This window comes from Triturus cristatus, chromosome 2_2 (assembly GCF_964204655.1).
Source record: "Triturus cristatus chromosome 2_2, aTriCri1.1, whole genome shotgun sequence".
NCBI lineage: Eukaryota > Metazoa > Chordata > Amphibia > Caudata > Salamandridae > Triturus > Triturus cristatus.
Window position 1 is genome coordinate 104,848,124 of NC_140582.1, and position 25,336 is coordinate 104,873,459.

At 44.2% G+C, this 25,336-nt stretch overlaps 1 protein-coding gene and 1 long non-coding RNA gene across 3 annotated transcripts in view; one reads left to right on the top strand and one right to left on the bottom strand.

The window, feature by feature from the left end:
* The window catches only part of LOC146861952 (cysteine-rich protein 1-like), a 360,851-nt gene that overhangs the window by 122,097 nt on the left and 213,418 nt on the right, over positions 1 to 25,336 (top strand). The window contains exon 2 of one of the 2 annotated variants that reach the window (XM_085641115.1): positions 6,634 to 6,728. In XM_085641115.1, the coding sequence (XP_085497241.1) occupies positions 6,634 to 6,728 (95 nt within the window). Of the gene's footprint in view, positions 1 to 6,633; positions 6,729 to 23,504; positions 23,941 to 25,336 lie in introns of those variants that run through there. The other variant, XM_085641114.1, reaches the window with a different exon arrangement.
* LOC146861953 (uncharacterized) lies at positions 6,539 to 23,658 on the bottom strand. The gene is made up of 2 exons (XR_014978072.1): positions 23,519 to 23,658; positions 6,539 to 10,826 (listed from the first exon to the last, which is right to left on the bottom strand). It is a non-coding gene; the product is annotated as an uncharacterized LOC146861953 (long non-coding RNA).

Sequence of the window (25,336 nt, forward strand, 5' to 3'; positions counted from 1 at the left end):
TGACTAATGCTTGTACTGCGGACTTGAGGTCATCAGGGGGAAGGAAAGGTTTTAGTTTCCTTAGGATGCTCAGTTTGAAGTTTGCTCATTTGGTAGAAGCACTAATGTGATCCTGCATGCTCAAGTTCCTATCCAGCACTATACCCAGGGATTTCGTAAAGTCTATGATATGTGGTGTGCAATTAAGAGCAGTCAGATTTTTCATGTATTCCTCAATGATGGGTGCTTGCTTGGGCAGGGAAATAAGGAAGAATTCCATTTTGAGGGTGTTTAGTTTGAGATGGTTGAAGGTAAGCCAGTAAAGGGTTTTGTGTAAGGTTCCGTTGAGTGCCTTGATATTGTCAGGCGATGAGATTTTCATGTACAGCTGGGTGTTGCCTGCATACATGCGGTATTGGATGTTAGATGCTCTGAGGATTTCGGTGAGGGGTTCAATGAGTAGGTTAAAAAGTGTAGGTGAAAGCGAGGAGCCTTGGGCAACCCCAGGGTGCAGGGACTGGGATGGGAGAGGGATTGGTTGGATTTAATTCTCTTTGTTCTATTGTGGAGAAAGGAGGCGAACCATTTTAGTTCTGTGCCAGACAGCCCCATCCTATGTTCCAGAAGGCTCAGGAGATTGTCATGTTTGACCATATCGAAGGCTGATGAGAGGTCGAGTAGGATTAATAGGCAGGATTCGTTCTGGTCAAGTAGGTTAAGCGCGTCATCAACTATGTGCGTGATGGCTGTTTCAGTGCTGTGGCCTTGACAGAAGTCCGATTGAAATCGGTCTAGTAGCTGGAATTCCTCAATCTGGTTACATAGTTGTACCTGTACACATTTCTCAATGAGCTTTGCCAGAGTAGGGGTGTTAGTGATTGGCCAGAAGTTATTCAGATCCTCAGGGTCCGTCGTAGGTTTTTTTAGAATGGGGAGAACGAGCCCCGACTTTGGCAGTAAGGGATCTCACCTTGAAGTAGGGAGGCATTAACGATCTTGGTCCAGAGCAGAACTAGAGGCCTTATCATTTCTTTAAAGAAATATGAGGGAAGGGGATAGTTGAAGTGATTCGAGGGTTTCAGGGTAGAAAGAATGTTGAGAACGGAAGTGTCCTTGAAGGTAGAGAATTGATTCCAATTCACATTGTTTTTAGGAGAGAGGTAAGTAACCGTGGAGTTAGGTGAAAGTCTGCTAAGGATGATAATTCGAGCAAGGCAGACTTTAGATCAGATTCAATTTTGTTGGATTGTTCGAGGAAGAAGGCAGCAAAGTCCTCATAATTAGGTTGGGGACTGGCGGTGATTGTCAATTGAATGGGGGTTTTGTTGGATTGCCGTTTGATCAGTTCTGGTTAGACTCTATGGAACTAATATGCCAACAATTCCCCTTTCCTATATGCTTCCCACATGCCCAGCGCTGATACCCCAACAGTTCAAAATTACAACAGACAATGTGCTTTTGTTAATTTGAAACTATTTTGCCATCTTTAGAACCAATTTTAAAATCAGAAATCACAGAATCCCTACAGGTAAAGTGCTTTTGTTATTTAAAAATGAATTCGCCATATTTAACCAATTCTAAAATCGTCAATTCTTTAAACAAAAGAAACAGCCCGATCCACGGTTGAGTCAACTACATAAAAAGGTAGAACACTGTGTCAGCTGTCTGGTCATCACCTTTCCCAACAATTACACAAAAGGTTGCTATAAAAATGTGTCCTTTTGTGATGAAGACAAATACGAGGTGGTCCATTTACAGATGACTAAGTACTGTGGGTAAACCCTCCCACTCGCCTCATCATTCATGGAGTAATTTCCTATGAGGCTGAGGGTAGGGCGGGCATAGGTGGAAGGAGCATTTCATCACTATGGAGTTAACAACCCTTACACTTAATTTAGGAAATCTAAGAGCGGGGACATGGGTGTTCCAGCTATAAACCCACATCACTTGCCTTGGCACTGGATGGCACCCACTTCATTCACCAGATATAATCCCATATCACCAGATATAACCCCACAACACCAGAAAATAATATAACCCCCCATGGTGGCACAAGATATAAACCCACAGCTTTCTTCTGCTTTTACCTCGTTTTTTTACTGCTTTCTACTTCCTCTCCTCTATATTTCTGAGTGCTTTCTCATGTTTTTACCTCGTTTTTTTCTGCTTTCTCCTTCTGCTCCTCCTGTTTTTCTGAGTGCTTTCTCCTGCTTTTGCCTTGTTTTTACTGTTTTTCTTTCCTCTCCCCCCATAGTTCTGAGTGCTTTCTCCTGTTTTTACCGTGTTTTTTTTACTGCCTTCTCCATTCTCTCCCCTATGTTTTTTGAGTGGTTTCTCATGCTTTTGCCTCGGTTTTTTCAGTGCTCTGCTTCTGCTCCACCTGTTTTTCTGAGTGCTTTTTCCTTGTTTTTCCTGCTTTTTCCTTCCTCTCCCCCAGTTTTTCTGAGTGCTTTCTCCTGCTTTTGCCCTGTTTTTTTAGTGCTTTCTCCTTCCTCTCCTCCATTTTTCAGAGTGCTTTCCCATGCTTTCACCTCCTTTTTTTCTGCCCTCTCCTTCCATGCCCCTGTTTTTCTGAGTGCTTTTTCCCGCTTTTGCCTTGCTTTTTACTGCTTTTTCCTTCCTCTCCCCCCACTTTTCTGAGCGCTTTCTCCTGCTTTTGCCCCGTTTTTTTAGTGGTTTCTCCTTCCTCTCCCCCTGTTTTTCGGAGTGCTTTCTCCTGCTTTTGCCTTGTTTTATACTGCTTTTTTCGTACTTTTCGCCCGGTTTTCTGAGCGCTATCTTCTGCTTTTGCCCTGTTTTTTACTGCTTTTTCTGCCCTCTCTGCCTGTTTTTCTGAGCGCTTTCTCCTGCTTTTGCCCCGTTTTTTAGTGGGTTCTCCTTCCTTACCTTCTTTATTTCTGAGTATTTTCTCATTATTTTGCCTCTTTTCTTTCTGTACGCTCCTTCCTCTTCCCCGATTTTTCTGAGTAGTTTCTCCTACTTTTTTCTTACTTTTTGCTGGTTTCTTTTTCCTTCACCCGTTTTTCTGAGTGCTTGCTTTCCCTCATTTTTCACTACTTCGCCTTGTTTTTTCCTAAATAGCACTGCACAGGGTATATCGTTTCTAAACTGCCCAGCAAATGCCTGAGGCAGAAAAACTATGATACACAGCCAGGAGTCTATGCAGTAGGTCGGTCGGGGGCCAAAATGCGCTAGGAGCCATTGAGCCAGTGAGTGAACAAGGGCCTGTTGTGCCGAGTGCTGCTGCAGCAAACAACACACGCTGAGTCTTACTTTTTGCTCTGAACTCCTCCTTCTGAGGCATGACGGGTGAGCTTTAGCACTATGCTGGGGCTATGGCTGGGCCGTGGGTAGGCAACTCAGGTGATGGAGTGAAGGATGGACCATGATTGGTCTGATTCGAGACACGTGAGGTGGCTTGACAGTGCTGCCAGACTGAAATGGCGGATGGTGGTCGTACTGTCATTGGTAGGTGAGAGCTATGCTACTACCGATGAGAGTATAATTGGCAGCGCAGTGCTCAGCTACTAATTTCAGACAGAAGGCTAGCACTGGTAGCTGCTTGCCTCTAGGAGCACCCACTCACAGGCCATGACCCAGTCTATCCCAGACTGTTTTTGGCACAATGGTGCTGCCCATACTATTAGGCTAGTGCAGCATAACACTATAGTAGGCGGTGGCCGTAGTGTTATGCTGCACTGCACTTTGTAAATCGACCAGGCTGCTGCCTGCCCCTGCCAGGCAGCCAGTGAGTGACCCGAGTGATGGGGGGTCTAGTGCCCCCCCTTACTCCCACTATGGATGCCCATGGGTGTTATTTGAAACATCATTAACCTCTGCTTGTGCCAGTACGCTTCCTTTAAAATACCATGGGGCAGATTTACAAGCCACTTGCGCCTCATTTACGCCGCCGTTGCGGCGCAAATCCTGCGTCATGGTGCGGGGTACTTACAACGTGACGCATCTGGGAGATGCATCACGTTGCAAAGCCCTGCGCCATATGTAGGCGTTCCTGCGCAGGGGGGGTGTTCCGGTGCAGGAACGCCTCCTAAAAGTGGCTGAGTGAAATCTACAAGATTTCACTCAGTCACTTTTAGGCCCATGCTGCGTCAAAACCCTGCGCCTGCCTGAAGCAGGCGTAAGGATTGACGCAGCATTAACAAGATAGGACCCCGCAGATCATTGCTGGAGCTGCGTCGCGCTTGCGACGCAACTCCAGCAATGCGCCACTTTTACGGCACAGATGCGTCACGCATCTGTGCAGTTTTTGCCCCATGGTGCGGCGCATCCATGGTGGCGGAGCTGTGGCGCACAATAACTGGAGCATCCCTGCTGTAATGCAGGGATGCGCCAGTTATTGTAAATATGCCCCCATGATCTTGGGTTGTTGCCTACCTTGTAATCTCTACGTAGCGCTCTGCCACTCTCTGGCTTTTGTCCATGCTATACATAATCAAAACACCACTAAAAAACATAATTAAATATGTAGTCTGTGATGAACAAAGTCTGTTTCGAACAAGCTCCAAAATTAATGAAATTAAATGGGTACTTAGGCCTGGTTGAAATAATAAAATGCCCTGTCTTTCAATTTGCAAAATCGATTCATTGAGATTTGTATGTAACCCAATTTCAATGAGCACATGATTTCGGAACCAGGTAAAAATACCAGCGTATAATGAACATCTTTACAAGCATACCTGTAGTAACAGTACATTGAGTCAAAACATGAAGGTATAAAACTAAAGAAATATGCTGCAGTGGAAAAAAGGCATTTAAACCCCTAGGTGAGTGGTCGGGTGAGGGACTGGTGGAGGGTAGCTGAGCTAGCCTGTAAGGGCCCCCGGAAGCATAAAGACTAATACAGAGTACTTGTCTTTTATACAAGGAGAAGACCTGGGCAGGACATTGATCTTATTGCGCTGCTGGGAGGGTGGTGTTGATTATGGAGCCTAATTACCCCCACACTAACCTCCTTGAGACACCTGTGACTGCTGGCCCTCGCTACCAGTCAGAGTAAAGTATGATGTACTTAACTCAGTTTGCACAGCCATAAAAGGGTGGGCCCGAGACCGCAGTGGTGAAAGGCCTCAACCCACACAGTGGTGGCCCATTAGCCTCTGCCTGCTCCATGACCTCCTGAATGGGGTCTGACAGGAACTAAGGAGCAATCATCTCTTGCACAACCTGAAACAAGCCTTCTCATGTTCTGTCCTTTGAAATGTCCCCGATAGTATGATCAGATGGATTGTCTTTCTCGATAGCAGCTATCAGCAAACCTTTGTTGGAGGCAGTGCTCTTAGCAAATTATTAAATAAATAAATGAATACATATTTCTATACTTTCTTAGAAGCCCCTGCTCTATGACTGTACATCAAATAAATCAATCAATTAATCAATCAATCAATAAGGATTTATAAAGCGCTGCAAACCACCAGGGAGGGTCCCAAGGTGCTGGAGATGTGGACTGCTTCATGGAGAAATCAGTGAAAAACAAGGCAAAAGCAGCAGAAAGCACTCAGAAAAGTGGAGGAGAGGAAGGAGAAAACAGTAAAGAATGAGGCAAAAACTGGAGAAAACACACAGAAAAGTGGGGGTAAAGAAAGGAGAAAGCCGTAAAAAACAAAGCAAAAGCAGGAGAAAGCTTTCCAAAAAACGAGGAGGGAGCAGAGAGGTGTGCGGTAGCACTAGAGCTACGCCTGTGGCCTCATGCTGGTGACTCCATTAAGTAGGTCCTGGGATGAGGCAGGGGTGCTGGAGGTGGTGGGTGGGGCTAGGTGGGAGGCAGAAAAACGGGCAGCAGGCGGGAGTGGAAAATGAGGAAAAAAACAAGGAGAAGCAGTGAAAAACAAGGAAAAAGCAGTAGAAAGCACTCAGAAAAATGGGTGAAGGACAGAGAAAGCAGTAAAAAACAAGACAAAAACAGGAGAGAGCACTCAGAAACACGGGGGGAGCAGAAAACACCAAAAACGAGGGAAAAGCAGCAGAAAGCGCTCAGCAAAACGGAGAGGAAGCAGAGCGGTGCAGCAACCCCGGAGAGCAGGGCCTGGGGCCCATACAGGAGCACCACTGCTAAACCCCCATCAAACCTACAAATGTATTTGCCATACGTGTTCCTGTGCTCCTCCAAGCTAATTTCCAAAGTCACCACACAAGTCCGCCATTCTGATATTCCTTCGTCATTTCCCATATAAATAGCTCATCTTTGTGAGGGGAGTCCATGTTATGTGCAGCTCGCTCATTACTCCTCTGCCTCTGTGTAACGTTTGAAAGCAGGAGCAGATGATAGGGCCATACATAACATAAAATCATGGATGGGTAAAAAGTCAATAAATGGGATTTTTTTTTATCTCCGAGAGGTTCTGACCGACATCATAGACCACTGGAGCTTCGCTATCATCTACTTGATGTTACTCAGAACTCCTCAGTGAAAACATACCTGTTATTTATTCACTGTTATCACAATACAATTCTATATACTAACAAAATAAAAAAAGGTTTTCTACCCTGTCTCTAAAAAAAAATTCTAATAATACAAGCAAGAGCCTTTGGTCAAATGTTAAATTCAAATTGATTGTAATATTTATTATTTTTACTGATCCCAAGTTAACCTTGTTAATTGTACAGAGTATGACAACTGTTTTGTACTTTTAACAGCGGAGAGGAAGCGGTCACTGGGAAAGGACTACCACCCCATGTGTCTGAAGTGCAACCACTGCAAGAGGCAGCTCAGCCCCAGTCAACATGCAGAGGTAAGTCCTTACTCTGCAGTGAGCCCACATGAACAAATCACCTTCAAACTGACAGCAACCATTTGACCCATGCAATGGCTGTTGAGTTTCACTATAAATTAGGGAGATCTAAGAATAAGTTACAGCATCAGAGGGATTTCCATTATGGTTCTCAAAAAGTGCCACACGCTTAGGGAACAGTTGTGCTGCGTAGCAAGTAAACATCTTGTTATTTACCATATGAGGTTTATCCAAGTAGTTTGTAGAACATAGTGGAGGGCTGCAATGGCACTGGTAACAATATATTGATCAGCTCCAATCCGTTGTGATATTGGTAATTACTGCTTGATAATATGCGCATAAACAAAGCTGTATGGTCTCCAAAACAGGACAGTTTTTCCTTTGGCCAACAACAATCATTGACAAAGCCATTAAGTTTGGTGTTAACGTGCTAAAGCGGGCAGCGGAGGCATAGAGTAATGCTCTTTGTATGCATGCGCACATTCGAGTCAGACCCATAAAATAAAGACAAAAGAGAACTTTAGCAAATGCTTTCAATGGGCGATGCCGAATATTGGCTCCCATTTACCCCTTCGTGTAGCTCTGTAATTAGAAATCAGTGTATGGCCAGCAAACGTCTGCTTTGAAAAAGTAAACAATTAAGGTATTAGTCAGCACAAAGGCTCTGTTCATTCACTGTGTATCCAGGTTGTGTTAATGCTGTGTAGGGTACCATTGTGTGCAGTGGCAGCAGCGCATCATGGAGGGTGTCAGATGTCCTGTGTGCTATGGGAATGGGGGGGCATAGGAATCCACAGAGCACCCACTGCCGACCCGCAAGGAGATGAGGGGGATAGAGGGCATGTCTGAGAGGTATGTGAAAGGCGTGTGAGGAATAAAGCTAGCAGTGCTGGCTGGGTCAGAGAGAGAAGCGTGGTGACAGGTCAGCTCACAGAGGACACTCAGCAGCAGATTGTGGGCAGATATCAGCATGCTCTAGCATCAGTACTCAAGCTCAGTATGAGCGAGGAGGAGCAGAGCCTCATAAAGCTATCCCCTGATTCATGATTCAAGCTCCCCATCATGTGTCATAGGGCACGCTCACACATCAGGGTCACCGGAGATGACCAAGTTCAAAGGGGGAACCAACGAATTATGTACAAAGTATCCACACTTCGATGAAACTTGGGAAGGAAGTCAAGATGGTGGCTGTCTGACTTTGGTGATAGCTGCAGCGAAATGAGTCTCTGTTGGTGCTCTGGTGTGCCAATGAGTTCTACAATGAAAATGAGAATTGAGGTGGAGTGTGACACATGACTGGGGCGAAGGTCAGGAAGTTGCCGGGACTGGGGAGGGGAAGCTGGACCAGATAGGGGACCACGGGCACCCCCTCCAACTGGCGGGAACACACACAAGGGATGCGAGGGAGAGAGCCCACGAAAAGTGTCGTGCAATGATTGGGAGTGGGATTCGAATGTGAAAACCCCCCCAATTGGGGTGAGGGCAGGGCAAAAAAAGGTCAAAAGGTAGGCATGGACCTCCCTTTGTTTACAACTGACCTTGCCTTGGAACCCACCCACCCACACCAAAAAATTACAGTAGTTGCAGACATAAGAATAGGGGAAGAAGGTAAGGCGGAGGTAGCACGGAAAGGTGCCCACAGACAAGAGTAACCTAGGTAGAAGAGCTGCTCAAACAGTGTCCTCTTGATGCCTCACAGCAGGGATGTGGGGGAGCATGCGACAGAACTCAAAAGCAGCCAGAAGAGAAGGGTTGCTCAGACAGTGTCCTTGGGATGCCACAAGGCAGGGGCACGGTGAGCAGGCGAGTGGTCAGCAAGGGTCCAGAGCAAGCAGAATGGCACTTGGAGCCCGAGCTGGATCTGACTGCCCCCCACAAGGTCGGTAGCAAGGGAAGCATAGAACCACAAAACACTGAGATACCTGCAGAAGGGGTCATCGCGCAAGGTTAGTGTTGTCAGCCAGAAATGAAAGCGAAAACAAAAAGAGACAAAGCTACTAACAAATGTGTTGTATAACAAGAAAACATGGGTTTTCGAATGACCAACCAGTAAGTTGTGAAATGGATGATCCATGTTTTTGAAATAATAAAGCACCTTAAAACTATTGTCCTTCTGAATGATGTGATGGAAAAGGGTGGTTTACACAATCTGGCCGAGAACGAAAAGGGGGAGAGAACTTGCACGCAATGGGGGGTTTAGTCATTGAATCGCTACAAGTACTACAAGTTCTCCCCTACCCATCCCAACCGCCGATTCGCAGTGCCAATTTGACTGTTTCTGGTCCACAAAAGCAGGGTTTGCTGGGCTTTCTGCCTGTAGTTACATGGAAAAATACCTCCCCATTGGCATTAATGACCCACCAGAGCAGCTAAACTACATCCACCTACAATGGTTTCCATTGATCTGTACAGTACCAGATGTACAGTAAGACTGCTTGCCAGGAAGTCAAAAGCTGCATCAATTATGGATTCTTCACCTTGAAAGAACAGAAAATAGTGGAGCAGCGAATATAGAAGGGCAGTACTCTTTAAACAAGGAGGTTTCCAGCCTTTATTGGGTGACCAGGGAGAGGACCAGGGAGAGCATGTAGCAGTGTCAGTAGCATATTCTTATTTGAACTCCTCTCAATAATTCACTCCTATGATATCTCAAATAGGTTGTAAGCAAAATGTAGGTACACATCTGTATAAACCCAGCTAGGCAGACTTTGCTCACTCAGTAAATTATATGGGTCTCAGATGAAGCTGGACTCGACAGGACAAAGAGAGATGCTATGACTGACCCAGGGATTTCCTGGGGGGAGGGGGTCATGGGCAAAAGAGACTTAATATATGTTTGTACCTGTCTACTGACTGATGCTCAGCTTTCTCCAGAGGAGCTGGTTGAAGTGTCACAACTGCAGAATGACTTATTTGTGGGCAAAACTCACATTGTATTACAGGTTGTTTAGATTTTTTAGACATTCATGGCTCACAGTAGCGCTCCAGTAGGATGCAGACACCCCTGCATGTTCAGAGCCTAAACCTTGAAGATATCCTTTTGATGGGTCCAATCGGTTAAACCCACTTGGTATGCAGTGTTCTCCTTTCTTAGGAATACTGAATGTAGGGATCCAATCTTGTTCTAGGAAATAATTCTACTTCTACAGAGAGCCTTTTTTTACTGTGTGATGATTGGACGGCCAACTGTACCTCTGGGCCAGCCCTTGTTTTTGATGGGGCCATCTGCAATTGTTTTTAGCATGAAAAGGGCAACTCTATGAGTCTAAAGTTGTGTAGCTTTTATAATTTTTCCCTGTAACTCTTAGTAATCTATGGTCTCCCAATGTTTTAAATCAACATTGTATGAACTGCACACAAGGTAATGAATCAGACACAATTTAGGTAGAAACTGATTTGTCAGTTTTCTGGAAGGCTAGGACGAGTGCATTTAATTGTGCAATTTATGTGGTTCAGTCACCCAAAGGCTTCACATGTATATTTTCGATTTTAAATTCTAGACCCTCTTATCTCCCTTGCAATGATGCAGGAGCTAATTGTACTGCTCACTTTGGGGCACACTGGTCCTTAAGCTGCTGGGGTGCCAGCGCTGAAATGCACTCATTACAACTTCCTCCCCTAATGAAGCCCCTATCATAAATTGTAGAGGCCGATCTCCTTCTGCAAGTGTTTGGTTTTAGGATCTGGTCAAGTGAGTTAAAAAAACTCATTGAGATTGTTTGTTCAATGTTTTCTTCAATTTGTTTTTGAGCTACATCCATTACATCCAGTTCATTTAAACGCACATCAGGCATTTTCATTTGTACATATTCATTATCCTCCTGAGTGATTAGATGCAGTTTGAGCTTCTGGTTGGCTATAGTTATTTCCACTGCACTCTCCAAAACTGCCACTGCCCATGTTCTGTTCCTCAATAGAACTCCCTTTCTGTGAAGCATCTTGTTTCCATGCCGCAGCTACTCTCTTCATCTTGAAAGGTGGTTTTGAGGGTCCCGGTTCTCATCCGGCTCCTTCTCCTTGCTTACAGGTTTGTCCCTTGTCGGGTCTTTAGGAAGAATGAGCACATTTGCTTGACTCAGCCATCTTATCTCCATGATCCTGTGAAGAGTGAGAAAGCACAGAGGATTGAAAGATCTCTTCTGCTCTTATTTCTCTTTTATCTCTCAAGTTATATCCTCCCTGTTCTTCATCTTTACAGTAAAAGTGTGGCTTAATTTTCGATTAACCCCAGAACTTTGTATTCTCCCCTTGGGATATTTGTGATTATGGCTTCCTTTCTTTTGGTAGATTTTTACTCTTCACTCTAGTTTTTAATTTGGGTGTTTGTAGTCTCACCCCTAAGGTAGCCATCCCCACAAAGTCATAAACTTGAGATATTATAATCTACAACTGTACCTCTTTCTGATCTTGTGGAGTAGTAGTATATCTTTGGCGAATAGCCAATAGTGCTGCTTTGCTTTTACTATTACCAAGAACTATCTCAGCAGACATGTCTATGTTACCAATCACATTCAACCCTAAATCAACTGTAGGTATAACTCCATGTTATTCCTGCATTTGTTTCAATACTTCTGGCAACAGCGCAATTGAAGGCATGCCATGCATAGTCATGTGTATGGTAGCAAATACTTCCCCAATAACCGATTCTGTTGCAAATGTGGTCCCATACCCATCAGTAAACAGATATTTAGTATTCAGAGTTTACTCTGTGCAGTAGAATGAGGAAACTCTTCTTCTAATTGATAGGTCTTTTTTGCTAATCAAAGTTGTATTTCATTTCATTTGGTTGGGCAACGCCCTGTTTTATAATTTGTTTTCTGTCAATTTACATTTGTAGCCTGTGTCTGTGTGGGTGTTTGCACAACCTCTATGATCTCACTATCTCAGTACCACAATGTTGCAATACGTTCTGCCTCAATCGTCAATATATGTTTGTTATTCCAGTGAGTTAACATTTTTCTAGTTTCTGCTAGGGGGAGGCTTTTTCTTTCTGGGTGCAGTGTCTTCTTTAGCCTTAAAGATACAGCTAATAATTTTCTAGAACCCGCTGAGACACCAGGCCCAGACAAAATCCCTGGAGCTCTATGCAAAACTGATCCCCAAGTTTGTACAACCTACCTAAATTTACTATCAAACGCAATAGTGGCAGGGAGCAAACTACCAGAATCCTGGAGAGGAGCAGAAATTATAACAATATTCAAAAAGGGTAACGCATGCAACCCTTCAAACTATAGGCCAATTAGTCTAATTGATAACGCATAGAAAATCTTTGCCTGACACATTTTAGAGAAACTGCTAAACTGGGTGGATTTAAACAAAATTATGTCCCCTCTCCAAGCTGGTTTCAGGGCAAATTTCAGCACATCCGACCAGATTTTTAGATTTTCCATACTATACTGGAAATATGTTCTACTACAACATCAGAAGCTCTATGCGGCATTTGTAGACCTAAGAGCTGCATTTGACCTTATCCCACGCACTAACCTATGATGCGTTTTGTTAAACATGGGGGCTCCCTTCACTCGTATTCAGCTTTTAAGTAAACTCCACGAAATAGAATACGCTCAAGTGCGCTGGGGTCCAAATCAAGAATTGACTAAATGTATTCCTTTTGAGCGCGGTGTTCGCCAAGAGTGCATTCTTTCTCCAAGATTGTTTTCTTTATACAGGAATGATGTTGTGGTCATTCTGGTGAACTGCAGAAATGACTTCCCTCTCTTGAATAACAGAAAGGTTCCCATTCTCCTATTTGCCGGTGATTCCCTTCTTATTTAACAAGATGCCTATGGGGTTCCAACTTCTAATCAACAAATTCTTAGGTTTTTGTAGGTCTAGGGGATAGGAGCTAAACGTAAATAAGACCAAATACATTGTGTTCGGGAACCGAATGAGTAAAAATTCACTCATTCATGTTGGCACTGAGGCCCAGGAAAGGGTACACATCTTTGACTATCTAGGGGCCAAAATTATGGAGAACTTTAAATGGTCAGGTCAACTCAGAAAGAGTACTCTTGCAATTGGGCACAGAGCAAATGCTATCATCAGAATGTACAAGCAAACAACTACATTTGCAGGTTCACCGGCCCTGGAGGTTTACAGTGCCAAGGCACACGGTGCTGCACTCCATGGCTCTGAGATGTGGGGCTGTGCTGTTGTCCATTCTCTATCCACAGCTGAAAATAATTTTGTCAGGAAGTTAGTTTCTATTCCAACTAGTTCCCTCTTACTCTATTATAGTTTGACCTGGGATTAAAAAGAATTGCAGATTTAGCTGCACTAAAACCATTAGTGTACTGGATCCGTCTCTGGGTCACACCAGAGTTAAGAGACTCCTGGGAATCTCTTGAAGATCTATTAAAAGCCTCGGGTGCTAGGACCCTCCCTAGGGTCCAATTTGTCTACGCCTGGCTGGGAAGATGTGATTACAAAGGCTCTGGGCAGAGCCAACTGCAATTCGTAAAGCAGATCTCATTGCATTGAAAACATGCCGTTGGGCTTATATCAATGATGGTCATCTAAAAAGTATCTCAAATTATTCCCTGACCAACATGTTTCTAGACTTTAAGCCCTTTCTGTTCTTTGAGCAATTCCTAGATCTAGTATCATCTCCCTTAGAGTTTTTATGTACATTTTCGACTTGGGACTCCCCCATTAGGATTGTTTACACATAAATGGTGCCAGGATTGAGATTCTAGCGTTTGCCCAGTGTGTGGCCTGAGGGATGAGAATGAGACTCATGTGGGGCCTCATTACGATGTTGGTCAGAAAGTATTCTGACCGACTCGGTCTCGGAAACCTTTCTGACCGAATCAGATTTAGGAAGTCTGAACGACCGATTACGATGCTTCTGAACACCTTCCAGTCGGACTCACATTGACTTCAACGGAAGCCTGTGTTCTGACCGACTACACAGGCTCCCATTGAAGAAAGGGGTGGGTGGGGATAATCGTGCACCGTGTGGCGGGACCCCATGATACCTGCCACACTGTGCATGGTATTGAAGAGGGGTCCCATGGGTACGTCCACAGGCCCCATTCGGAAGGCCCCTGATGAGGGGGTGCCTGCTAATGGCCTCCAAAGTTGGATTCTGAGAGCCTATCCGTGTCAGACAGACCGATTCGGAAAGGCTGTCCGAATCCGACATCGTAATACGTCGGTCGGAAACGTGGTCCATAGACCTGTACAAGTCGGCTCTGAATGACTCGGTTCCTTCGAATGCTGTTCGGAACCGAGTTGGATCCGAGGCGGAAAGTCCGAACGGTTTCCGGCTATCGTAATCAGTCTGTCAGAAGGCTTTCTGAATCAATCGGAAAGACAGGTTCTGAATCGGATTCGGACGACTCAAATGTCCCTCAGAGCCTTTCCGAACGACATTGTAATTGGCCAAATAGTCTTTTTCTGTCCTGAATATCATGTTTTTTGCTGCAAAGGGATCGCCCAATATGCTGAGACATGAGACCAATTAGACACCTGGTAGCCTTTAGAATTTTAAAAAGAAACAATTCTCCTACAATTGTATTTGCAGTGAGTAAGTTCTTACAGGCGGTTTGGTACAAGAGAACAGCAACATTTTACAAGCAGCAATCTAGTGACCATGCTCATCCTTCCAGATAATTTTTAATTCTCATAATATTTCACATGCTTATTTTAACCTTTCAAAATTTCTGGAAACTTAGGAAGAAATTGCTTTAGTAGTTTCTGCTATTTGCACATAATCCATGGCTGCATTTGCACTGATTGTTATTAAGGGGGAACTCCATTGATTTAGCATCTATCGTCTTGGTTTTGCTGACTTTTTAAAATCACTCTAAGACGTTTGTTACTTATGTATTAGTCTGCTGCATAACCTGGGATTGCGTTTTGCACAGGTTATATCATATGTTAAAATGGAGTTATAATGTTGTAGATTTTATCTTATTTAATGGCTGAGATGATGTCTCTGAATCGAATCTTATACTTGCTGTTTTATGTACTATTTTAATAATTCAATATTTTTGATTTCTATTGTGTGTGCATAATTGGTTGGTTTGCGACAACCAAACGAAGTATTACTACTACTACTACTGCCTCAATCGTCAATATATGTTTGTAATTCCAGTAAGTGAAAAATTCTTTAGTTTCTGTCAGTGGGAGGCTATCTCATTCTGGATGCGGTGTGTATGTAGCAAGTACTAGCCACATCTGCCCTGGCATTGTAAGTGGACCCAATCATACCCTTTGTACTACATGTAGGAGCTTTGCCTAAAATAAGTTTTAATGTTCAGTCAAGTAAATTAGTTAAAAGTACTTTAGCATACACAAATAGATCGTATTGGCATGGGAAGTCAATCTTTAGATATTTTGTAAATAGGCTCACTGCATTCATAGCTTCTAGTTCAATCCAGCAGTAAATTACCTCCGTAGTATATACAGTCTGCTCTGACCGCTAGTACTACTTTGCTCCCACTTAATGGAAGTCCACTAGCCTTCAAATTGGCAGTAAGTGTAGGGCCTACATTTTTGGCGATCTCAAACTCCTCCAACTCAAACTCCATGGGTTTTTCCAGCCATTGTTCATATTATTGAGGATATGGACTAATCCTTTGTATCTGTTAAGTGCCTAACCCCTTCAGTGCCCCGCCCTTTCCCCGCCCTGTGCCGGGCGTTACATTAGCGGGCGGGGTTCATGACGAGATAGTCTCGTCATGGGCACAGCGCAACCGTGCTCCATGACGAGACTATCTCGTCATGGGCACTGAAGAGGTTAAGAAACCGCAGCAGGAGTAGCGGACACCTCTCCTATCTTTGAGTAGGACCATAAAATACCTCTACACATCATTGGTTAAATTATGTGTGTGTGTGAATAGGCATAGCTTATTTCAGGGTTTCAGCTCTCAAGGACCCCTAAGGTTCATGCTACACAGACAGGCCTCCTGACGAGAACCACACCATTAAGGGATGGAGGGAGCCACAAATGGTTACCTCTCCTTAGCACCAAAGGGTGATATGTTTTGCACCTTTGTGAGAAACTTGGTTGTTGGTTGAGGAGGGTGTGAGCCCTTCTCAAACAACATTCACAAAATCCTTGTCAGGTTGAACCACAAAGTCACTAAATTAACCTGTGCTTAACCCTCTGGTAGCTTGGCACAAAAGCAATCATGCTCAACTTAGGGGCAATGTGTAAAGTATTTATGCATCACTTAAAGAGTAACAAATTGAAAACACAACAAAAGAAAAATATGCCTCCCATATTACATCAGCAAAATGTGTTATTCCACGTATAAAACACACGCCTCCGGCAAAGCTTTTATTCACATTAATAAAACCAATTCACGGCTGATTGCAGTAACTAAAAGGTATAGACTATGTATGTAAAAATGAATGATCTAATAAATAATGAACAAATAATATAATAAAATATAATAATATAATGCAAAATATAATAATAATGTAGATTTTACCACATGCGCATGTGAAACAATAAATAACATTTTTAGTGTAGCTTTTCGAAAAACAATGTTGGACATGTCTTTTATCGTTCATCATCACAAATTTACCGTCCTTAGTCATGGGGAAAGCTACACGATTATTACGCCTGAAATGACCAACCAACGGTGTTAATCTCATCATGTCTCTTAGATCCATAGTATGAATAAGGCCTGTTTCCATTTGACTGGCATGTTGTTGTGGTGACATGTCAATTGTTTAAAGTAGGGATCCACTCTGACTAATCGCAAGTTGACCCTCTAATGATTTTGTTTGAGTCTTGCTCTATGGGCACCTTTGCACGCCTGGGTGATCAGCACATATTTGAGCATATACGTAGGTGACTGAAATGTATTTTGAATGTACATGTGGTTTTGATTTTAAGTATTATGCTTTAGGTTGTTCCTTATACCCTTGTCCTGATGAGGCCTGAATGAAAGGGCTGAAACGCGCTGACAGTTGAAAAATGGAGGAATCCACAAAATTAAAAATATTGTGCTAAAAATGGATGTGCACGCTACTAAAAGAGTTAAGAGGTGCAGTTGGTACCTCAAGTGTGTAGAGGATTACCTCACAGTGGATTGCTGTTAATCAGAAAGCGAACACTGCATTGTAAATTTGGGGGGTAGGAAACAATTATTGTTTATGTGTTTTTCTGTGATGATTTATGTACTTTAATGTATTGTTTTTGATGTTGACTTTTTGGAGAACAATTAAAAAGAAATTAATAATTGTTCCAACCAGGAATAAACAGTGGTATGTGGCTCTTTGAGATGTAGATAAATGAGATGGGACTATGTACCATGAAATAGGAGTAATTTGATGTACCCTTTGACTACTGTGAATGTATCCATTCCTCCACATCATTTGTTGTATAGTGTGATATTTGCTAGCCTAGATGGTGGAGGGGTATTTGGGCAAACCCCATTGCTTCTGTTCTGCCCATCTTGCAATAACATAGAACATCTGGCGTAGTGCAATCTGTGGTCTAAACAGGAGAGGCGTATTGGTACCTACAGTGTGGAGGTGGCTCGTTGCACGCAGCGGGGAGGAACAGTCTATCTGCACAGGGTGTTTGGAGGGGCCAGGAAGAATACACAGGGAGCTTGATGTCAAATATTAAAGGGTTGAATGTTAAAAAGAGGGGGGGGGGAGTTGTACAGCTGCTAGGGTTGAGAAATTGTTAGGGTTGGGTGTTGGTGATAGAGAGCGATGTTAGAAAGATTAGGTTATTTGAGTCTGCAGCTAATCTGAAGGTTAGACACATTGTTAGCTCTTGCTGCCAATAAAGCAGCAATTTCTACTTGTAAGGTGCATCAGAAGAGGTCCATCTCCTCAAATCAAATGGGCAAATCAGATCTTATTGAACTTGAATCACCATCTATTAAACATATTCAAGATTTGAGTTTCTAGAACCAGGTGCAGGTCCCAATCCTCCTCTACTTACACAAGCATTTTCCATTCATGCACCCGGGTGTGGAGCAACAACCTTATATCCATCAGAAGCACTCCAACACTGATCCAATTTAGGAAAGTGTTGAAGACACACCTCTTTAAAGAACATCACATCAAAATAAATCAAAATCATCTTTATCCGGTCAGGTTTTTGACCATAAAAGCACACAATAACAACATTACATCTTCAAAAACATCACATTACAGTGCAATAACTATTCACAAACTAGCTTTCTCTCCTTCCTACTCATTGGCTGCATGATTGTCTTTGACAATGTGCAGCATTGTGTTTCCTTTTGGCTAGGTTTACTCTATGGAAGTACCATATACATACATCCATACATACTTACATACATGCATTGGTAGTGTAGCATTTTTATTACTTCCTCTGTCAGTTTGGAGATGTGGCTGCTTCCTATGCTAATACTATGTATCCAGGGCTAAGTGTCAGTGGAGAAGCATTACTGTTTATGGATTCTCTGCTGATAACAAGCCTCTTTGCGGTGTTTGTGCAGCTATTTTTGTTGGGTGTGAAATTGCTTTTAGTCTGTCTGTGTATTGCAGTACAGAAGTAAATAATTTGGCTGTGCGTCGGGTTGAAGCTTTTTGAAAAGCGTTGGTTTCTGATATTTATAGAAAGGAGGTGAAACATGAATATTTTGCATGTGGCATCCTGTTCTGCGAATGTTTGCATTTATTAGCAGGCCATGGGTTGTTTTGCACAGTTTGTATGCAGCCAAATCCATTTGCTATTTTGTGCTGAATTGTGAAGGAATCACATGACAGACATGAATAGTTCTCCTTTTCCAACGTGTTCTGTTTTTAAATATCGGTTACATACAGCTTTGGCTGTCTGTAGGCAGACCTATTATTTCCAGTAGATAGCACATATACTGGCAGTGAGCTTTGGGTCAGCTCCTTGCATATGATTGAAGAGCTTTGTTGTCTGTCTCAGATGTCTCCCCTTGATTTATTGGATTTCCTTCATGTTCTTGTGTTTGTCCCACCCAGAAACAATGTCACGGTGTTCTGATTGGCTGAGTCATATCTTTCCACTGCTAATGTAAAGGGACTATGGGGCATATCAGCAACAACCGGCGATAATTATCGCTAAGCGCACTTAGCGCTAGGATAATTATCACCGGCTAGCGTGGATTTTTATCGCAGAGATAGCGTGCTAATAGCAAGGCTTATCTCAAAAGCGATAAAAATCCTCACGCTAACTGCCTAACATGAGATTATCGCTGGAAACCCAGTGATAATCTCACGTAGTGTGGCGTTAGCTTGCTGATAGGGACTCACAAACTTAGCCATGATATCCACCTTCCATAGGATCTCATGGCTAAGTCAGTCCTGAAGCAGGCGTAAGGAAAGTAGCGATAACAGGGGTTATCGCTACTTTTCTTGCCGCTATGCTTCATAGCGTGGGGCTTGATGATAGGAGAAATGTCGCTTAGTGACATTTCTCCTGTCATGTCAGGTCAGAAACGCCCACTTTGCATCTCATTAGAGATGCAAAGCTGGGCGTTAGGAATTCCTATGCTATGCTATGTTAGGAATTCCTATGCTATGCTAATTAGGCGATAGAATTATCGCCGCTTTTCGGCCGAAAACGGCCGCAAAAGCGGCGATAATTTTATCGCCTCACCTTGCTGATATGCCCCTATTTTTTATCACCATTTATGATCTAGTACTCAAGAGGGGTGCATGTATATTGCTCTCTCTCTATATATATACCTTTTCTCCCTCACTCCCTGTGTGCGCTCCCCCTCTTGGAATGTCAAATGCCTCATTGAGATCAGACACCCTACAAACCCTTATCTTCCAAAAACACATTCACCTCCGTTGACTTTAATGAAATAGTTTGCAGCAGCCCATGACTTCACACTGTATGAAGTCCTAATAGAATGACAAAAATTCATGAGGTTTGTTCATTGTTTTTCATTAAAACAGTGGCATTTTCAGGTTAATAAACTCCATATTTGCAAAGCGCGAACAAATCACCTCTTAAGGTTTTAAGGCACTGGAGGCCGTCGGGGAGAACAGGGGCATATTATCAAGGACGGCGTTAACATTATCGTCGGTTTAGCAGCAGAAAACTGCCGCTAAACAGGCGATAATGGCCTTGATAATATGCTCTATGGAATTCCCATAGAAGCCCATGTTCTGGTGTGAACATGGGCTTCTATGGGAATTCTCTGCGGCATATTATCAAGTCCATTATCGCCGCTTTAGCGGCAGTTTTCTGCTGCTAAACCGACGATAATGTTAACGCCGTCCTTGATAATATGCCCCTAAGTGAGCTATTGCCCAGAGTTACAAGACGCTGAGCTGCTCCAGGTGCCGGGGATCAAACCGTGAGCCCCGCGCTCCGAAGTCAGCTGCTCTGGCTGCTGCGCCACACCTCGCCCAACATCACTACAGAATTGCACTATCAATCGCTGTGAAAAAAAAAAGTTAATCATTAACTCTTTTTTTCACGGAGGAATCTCATGGGCAACGATTGTGGGATAGGCAGTGTCCATAAATACTTCTTTGGATTACACATACAGCTGTATACCCTTATCTCAAGCTATCAGTATCAGGGCATTTGAATTTTTCCTCTGTGAGTTATAGGAACGGTGTTATAAGATACATGCCTCCCATATTACATCAGCAAAATTAGTTAGTCCGCGTATAAAATACACGCCTTTTATTCACATTCATAAAACCAATTCACGGCTGATTGCAGTAACTAAAAGGAATAAACAATGTATATAAAAATGAATAATCTAATAAATAATGAACAAATAATATAATACAATATATAAAAATAATGTATAATATAATAATAATGTACAATGATATAAAGAGGGTGTATAAATATATAAAAAATCTGAATGCCGGTGTCTTCCATAGTGCAGTTGGAAAAGTGGGGGACTATGGTGGAGGAACACTCATTGTCAGATTGCCAGTTCAAATCATGCCTCGATGACCTTTTATGTTTTCCTTCTTTTACTCTTTCCGTATGAATTCAACACAACTCAAGAAAAGAGTGGCAAAGGCTTCACAGTAATTGATCTGAGTTCTGCTTACATGCCTATGGGGATTGTGCTTTATTTTCCAGGCAGCATATTCACAGGCTGTGCCAGGAGACAATAGGGTAGAAGAGAGGAGGCAGATTATGTACAAGGGGGCAAGGGGGTGAGAAGTAGGTAAAGCTGTCAAATATCTCCATGCCAGTGTGAAACCATCAGCTAGTCTTGCTTTCCAGCCGGCAACATGTTCAATTCTTGGGCTTGTCATTTTGCATTAGCACTGCTGTCAGGGTCTCTAAAGTCCCAACAAACAAAGCAATGTTGGATACAAAGCCAGGACTGAATGAAGATGTAAAACATGACATGTAGTTACATACTTGCCAAAGCTACTGATTTTCAGTGATTCCTTTTGCCTACTAAATTTACATCCCATTCCTATCTGATTGAATTCCTGCTGCAGGCCTCCAATTGGATCCAATCGCTGTCTTCCGGCAGCCAGTCCCCTCAGTTGGGGAGACTGAGACAGATCCAAATTTTGGCCAATTAGATATGCCTTAGTCAGCCTCCTGACAAGCCTGTCAAGCTCTAGGAGCAAATCATAGTTCTGCAGGGCGGGGCTGCTGATCTCTCAGGGTTAAAATGAATGGCTCTACAGGGCTGGCTTTAGCACTGGGAGCGCCCGGTGCGACAATCGTGTTTGGTGCCCCCACACCCAATGACTGCCTCCCTGGATTCGATCACTACCATCGAGAAAAGTGCTAAACACAGCGCCCCTGCTGAGGTCAGCGTCCCCTTCACAGGTCATCATCCAGTGCAGCTGCACCAATTGCACTGCCCTAAAGCCGGCCGCTCTGGGGTGTGTTATTATTGCCTGAGAGCCAGCAGGTAGTCTCTTGTCTTTGTCACATTATGCCCACACAGGTGCACCTGGGTATTCACTAAAATTATTATAGCACACCATACCACTCTTCTATGTCAAGCCCAAGTCAAGGAGTAATGCTGGTTAATAACTCCTGTTTTGTAATTTGCATGTACTGTATTGCCTTGTGAAACAGAGAGGCACTTCTAAATTAAGATATGTGCTTGCAGTGCTGCTAAACCTAAAGATGTTAATAGTTGACCTTGTAGTCTTCCTGATGCAAAGTAGTGAGTGGAAGTGGGCGCGAAAGCAATGACAGTCCCCTGCTGACCAGACTACCTGTTTCTCCTGAGGATGATGTTAGCTGAGCAGGGGCAAGGGAACTGGCTCGGTGCACAAGGAGGAATAGAAGCATTGGGTACACAGACCCACCTTCCACAAGCCCAACTGCACCCACAACTGCACATGAGCGATTACTTGCTAACCTGCTTAAAGCATCAGTCAAAACAAGCATTTACAATGCAATGGTCTCGGCATTGTTAAAGTTAGAGCTATTGGCATTGCTCATGACACTCTCAAATGCGAGACCTATTGCATTTGTACCCACACACACAAAGCTACCCACACACACAGAGCCACCCACACACACAGAGCCACCCACACACACAGAGCCACCCACAAACACAGAGCCACTCTGCATCAAACGTAAAATAAGATAAAGCTGGAGACAAGGTCGAGAGCAGACGCACAAGACTCCTGTCCATGGCTCCTGCGCAGCATCACACTTAGAAACTACAGCATCCATCACAGCCCCGGCTCAAACAAACTGCCAAACACTCCCAATGAAGAGCTCCGAGGAGCACACAGCCCTGGTCAAAGACAGGTCCAGCTAGCAGAGAGGCGAAGACGAGCAACGCCTCGAAGACCTAAGCACTCTCATGCAAACACAAGCTGCATTAAAATAGCACTGCAGGGCACGGTCCACAGCGCTTCTAAGACCTAAGAGCAAACACAAGCTGCATTAAAATAACACGACAGGGCATGGCCCACAGCGCCTCGAAGAATGAAGCGCTCTCACGCAAACACACGCTGGATTAAAATAACACGGCAGGGCACGGCGCACAGCGCCTCGAAGAATGAAGCACTCTCGCGCAAACACACGCTGCATTAAAATAACATGGCAGGGCACGGCCCACAGCGCCTCGAAGAATGAAGCACTCTTGCGCAAACACACGCTGCAGTAAAATAACACGCCAGTGTTTGGGTGTGAATAAAATCAATCTGACCAGTTTGCTACCAATGTTACTTTATTTAATTATTTTTCATATTTTTAACCTTTTATTCCAGATGCTGCACCTTAGAATTAAAATACCACATTTCCAGCAAGAATGATTTTCTTTTTTGGATCCATTTCACAGGGGAGCAAATAAAAGAAAGTAGAGGAAAGAGAGTGAGAACCCCATCTTGAAGTCAAGGTTTTCAGTTGTCACAACAAGGAAGAGAGCCCAGGAGGGGGGCAGTGCCAGCGCTAGCGATGCCTCTTTGTACAAGCGTTTTTCATCATCCGAGAACAAACACTGCTCGTGCAACATCTGCTTTGGAGAAAGACATCCAAACGCCACGATGATGATATAAGTGTAAGCACTTTAGACGCATCTTTTAAAGTGGCACCATGCCAGAGACCCTGCACACCGTGACAGATAGCACAGAAGATAGTGCCAGCGCCTCCTGGCTTCCTTCTACTGTGCTGGGACTTATTTTACCTACATCCGAAGAAGGCCATGAGTTTACTTGTAGAACAATGCCTTCAACCCACTGAGTTATCCCATTACAGAAGCGTCGGATTCCACAGAATACCACAGCAGTGGCAGGATGCATGACAAACACTACATTTCATAGGCAGTGTGCTTCAGCAGGAGTAACCCCCCACCCTAACCCCCCTCCCAGCCCGCTCATTGATTAATACAAACACTGGTAGAGAGCAGCCGGCTTACCGTACTGGAAGCTGAGGCGTGGGAGCAGCTCCTGGTCGGCCGCTGCCAGCCCCACCAGGCACAGCGTGTGTAAAGCGGGGATCAGCCAGCCCCGTGTCGCCCCCATGTCCTTGGCTCCAGCCGTGCTGTGCGAGTCCTCGTCGCTAGAGAGCAGCCGGCTTACCGTACTGGAAGCTGAGGCGTGGGAGCAGCTCCTGGTCGGCCGCTGCCAGCCCCACCAGGCACAGCGTGTGTAAAGCGGGGATCAGCCAGCCCCGTGTCGCCCCCATGTCCTTGGCTCCAGCCGTGCTGTGCGAGTCCTCGTCGCTAGAGAGCAGCCGGCTTACCGTACTGGAAGCTGAGGCGTGGGAGCAGCTCCTGGGCGGCCGCCGCCAGCCCCACCAGGCACAGGGTGTGTTGGAGGAGGCTGAAGGAATCGCAGGGTGAGTTCAATCCAGCTTTTCACGATGTGTGACTAGTGTGCCGGAAAGTCTGTTATGTTAATGCGCACACAACGTAATTCAAATGCTTCTAGGCGCTTTTCGGAACAGCAACGGTATTAAGTGTGAGGAAAGTTTGCATAGAGGCCACTTGTAGGATTTTATGTAGGCATGCATTGCTGGCCTGCTTAGGTGAACTGTGGCTTTTCACAGTAAGTGACTAAGGGGTACTTGTCGCTGTAACGGAACCCCAACCCTTCAGAGCTTTTGTAAGACACCAGTTTAATGGTCCATATGCATAACATTGCCAAAGGGAAGGTCACAATAGGCGAGTGAGACAAGGTCACCATAGGCCAGCGAGACATAGGAGAGCAGTCAATTCGACCCTTGGCTCACAGTGTTGGCGCCAATGTAGATGTTCAGAGGAACGTCACTGACAAAGTGCACACATCAAAGCTCACCTTTGGCATTGGTTTTTATAGGGCGTTGGCTTGGTCTAATGCGAATGTGCAGGTGAATGGTGGTATTTAACTCTTTTTAGCAAGTTTATGGGGCTGTAACCTCCAACTATTTTTGTTTAATCTTCAATATAGATGAGCATATTGGTAAACTGCACCTGCATAGCTTACAGGGAAGCTATGTTAAAGGCGAGCATTCAGAACTCTGCGCCTATCTTTTTTCATTTTATAGGTTGAAACATGAATTGTAAGAGGGACATCACCCACACGGTCTTATAAGGGATTGCAGAAACTCACTGTGACACTTGTGTGTCACAAAATCTCACTGTAGACAAGGTGGATGATCATAGCGCTGTAGTGGGCATGCTCCCAGGAGGTTGGTCATGCATGTTTGAAGGTCTGAGAGGTAGGCTGTGTGTGTGTAGGTCATCTGCCCCACAATCAGAGATGTGCTGCATTCATGCCACAGCAAGCAAAAAACACATATTCAAAGGCGAGGGATTGCATCATGCACCCTTATGTCTTGTGCGCTTTCACGAGTTCCGTGTGCTCCTTGGTGATATTTTGTGAAGATGCAGGGAACCACATCTGGACTTAAATGGTAGACGTAGTCTCCTGATCAGTGTTTACAGTTTTTGTTAACTCCAACACAGTTGGTTTTCCACACACTCTTTACCAGTACCCATAGTACACACTACTTAGCTTTAGTCTAAATATCCACAGATCACCACTTCCACAGCGACAAGGAATTCCAATTCTTCAGGGACCCTCAGGGTCTGTGTGGGTGGCTCTGTGTGTGGCTCTGTGTGTGTGTGTGTGGCTCTATTTGTGTGTGTGGCTCTATTTGTGTGTGTGGCTCTATTTGTGTGTGTGGCTCTTTGTGTGTGGGTGGCTCTGCGTGTGTGGGTGGCTCTATTTGTGTGTGTGGCTCTGTGTGTGGG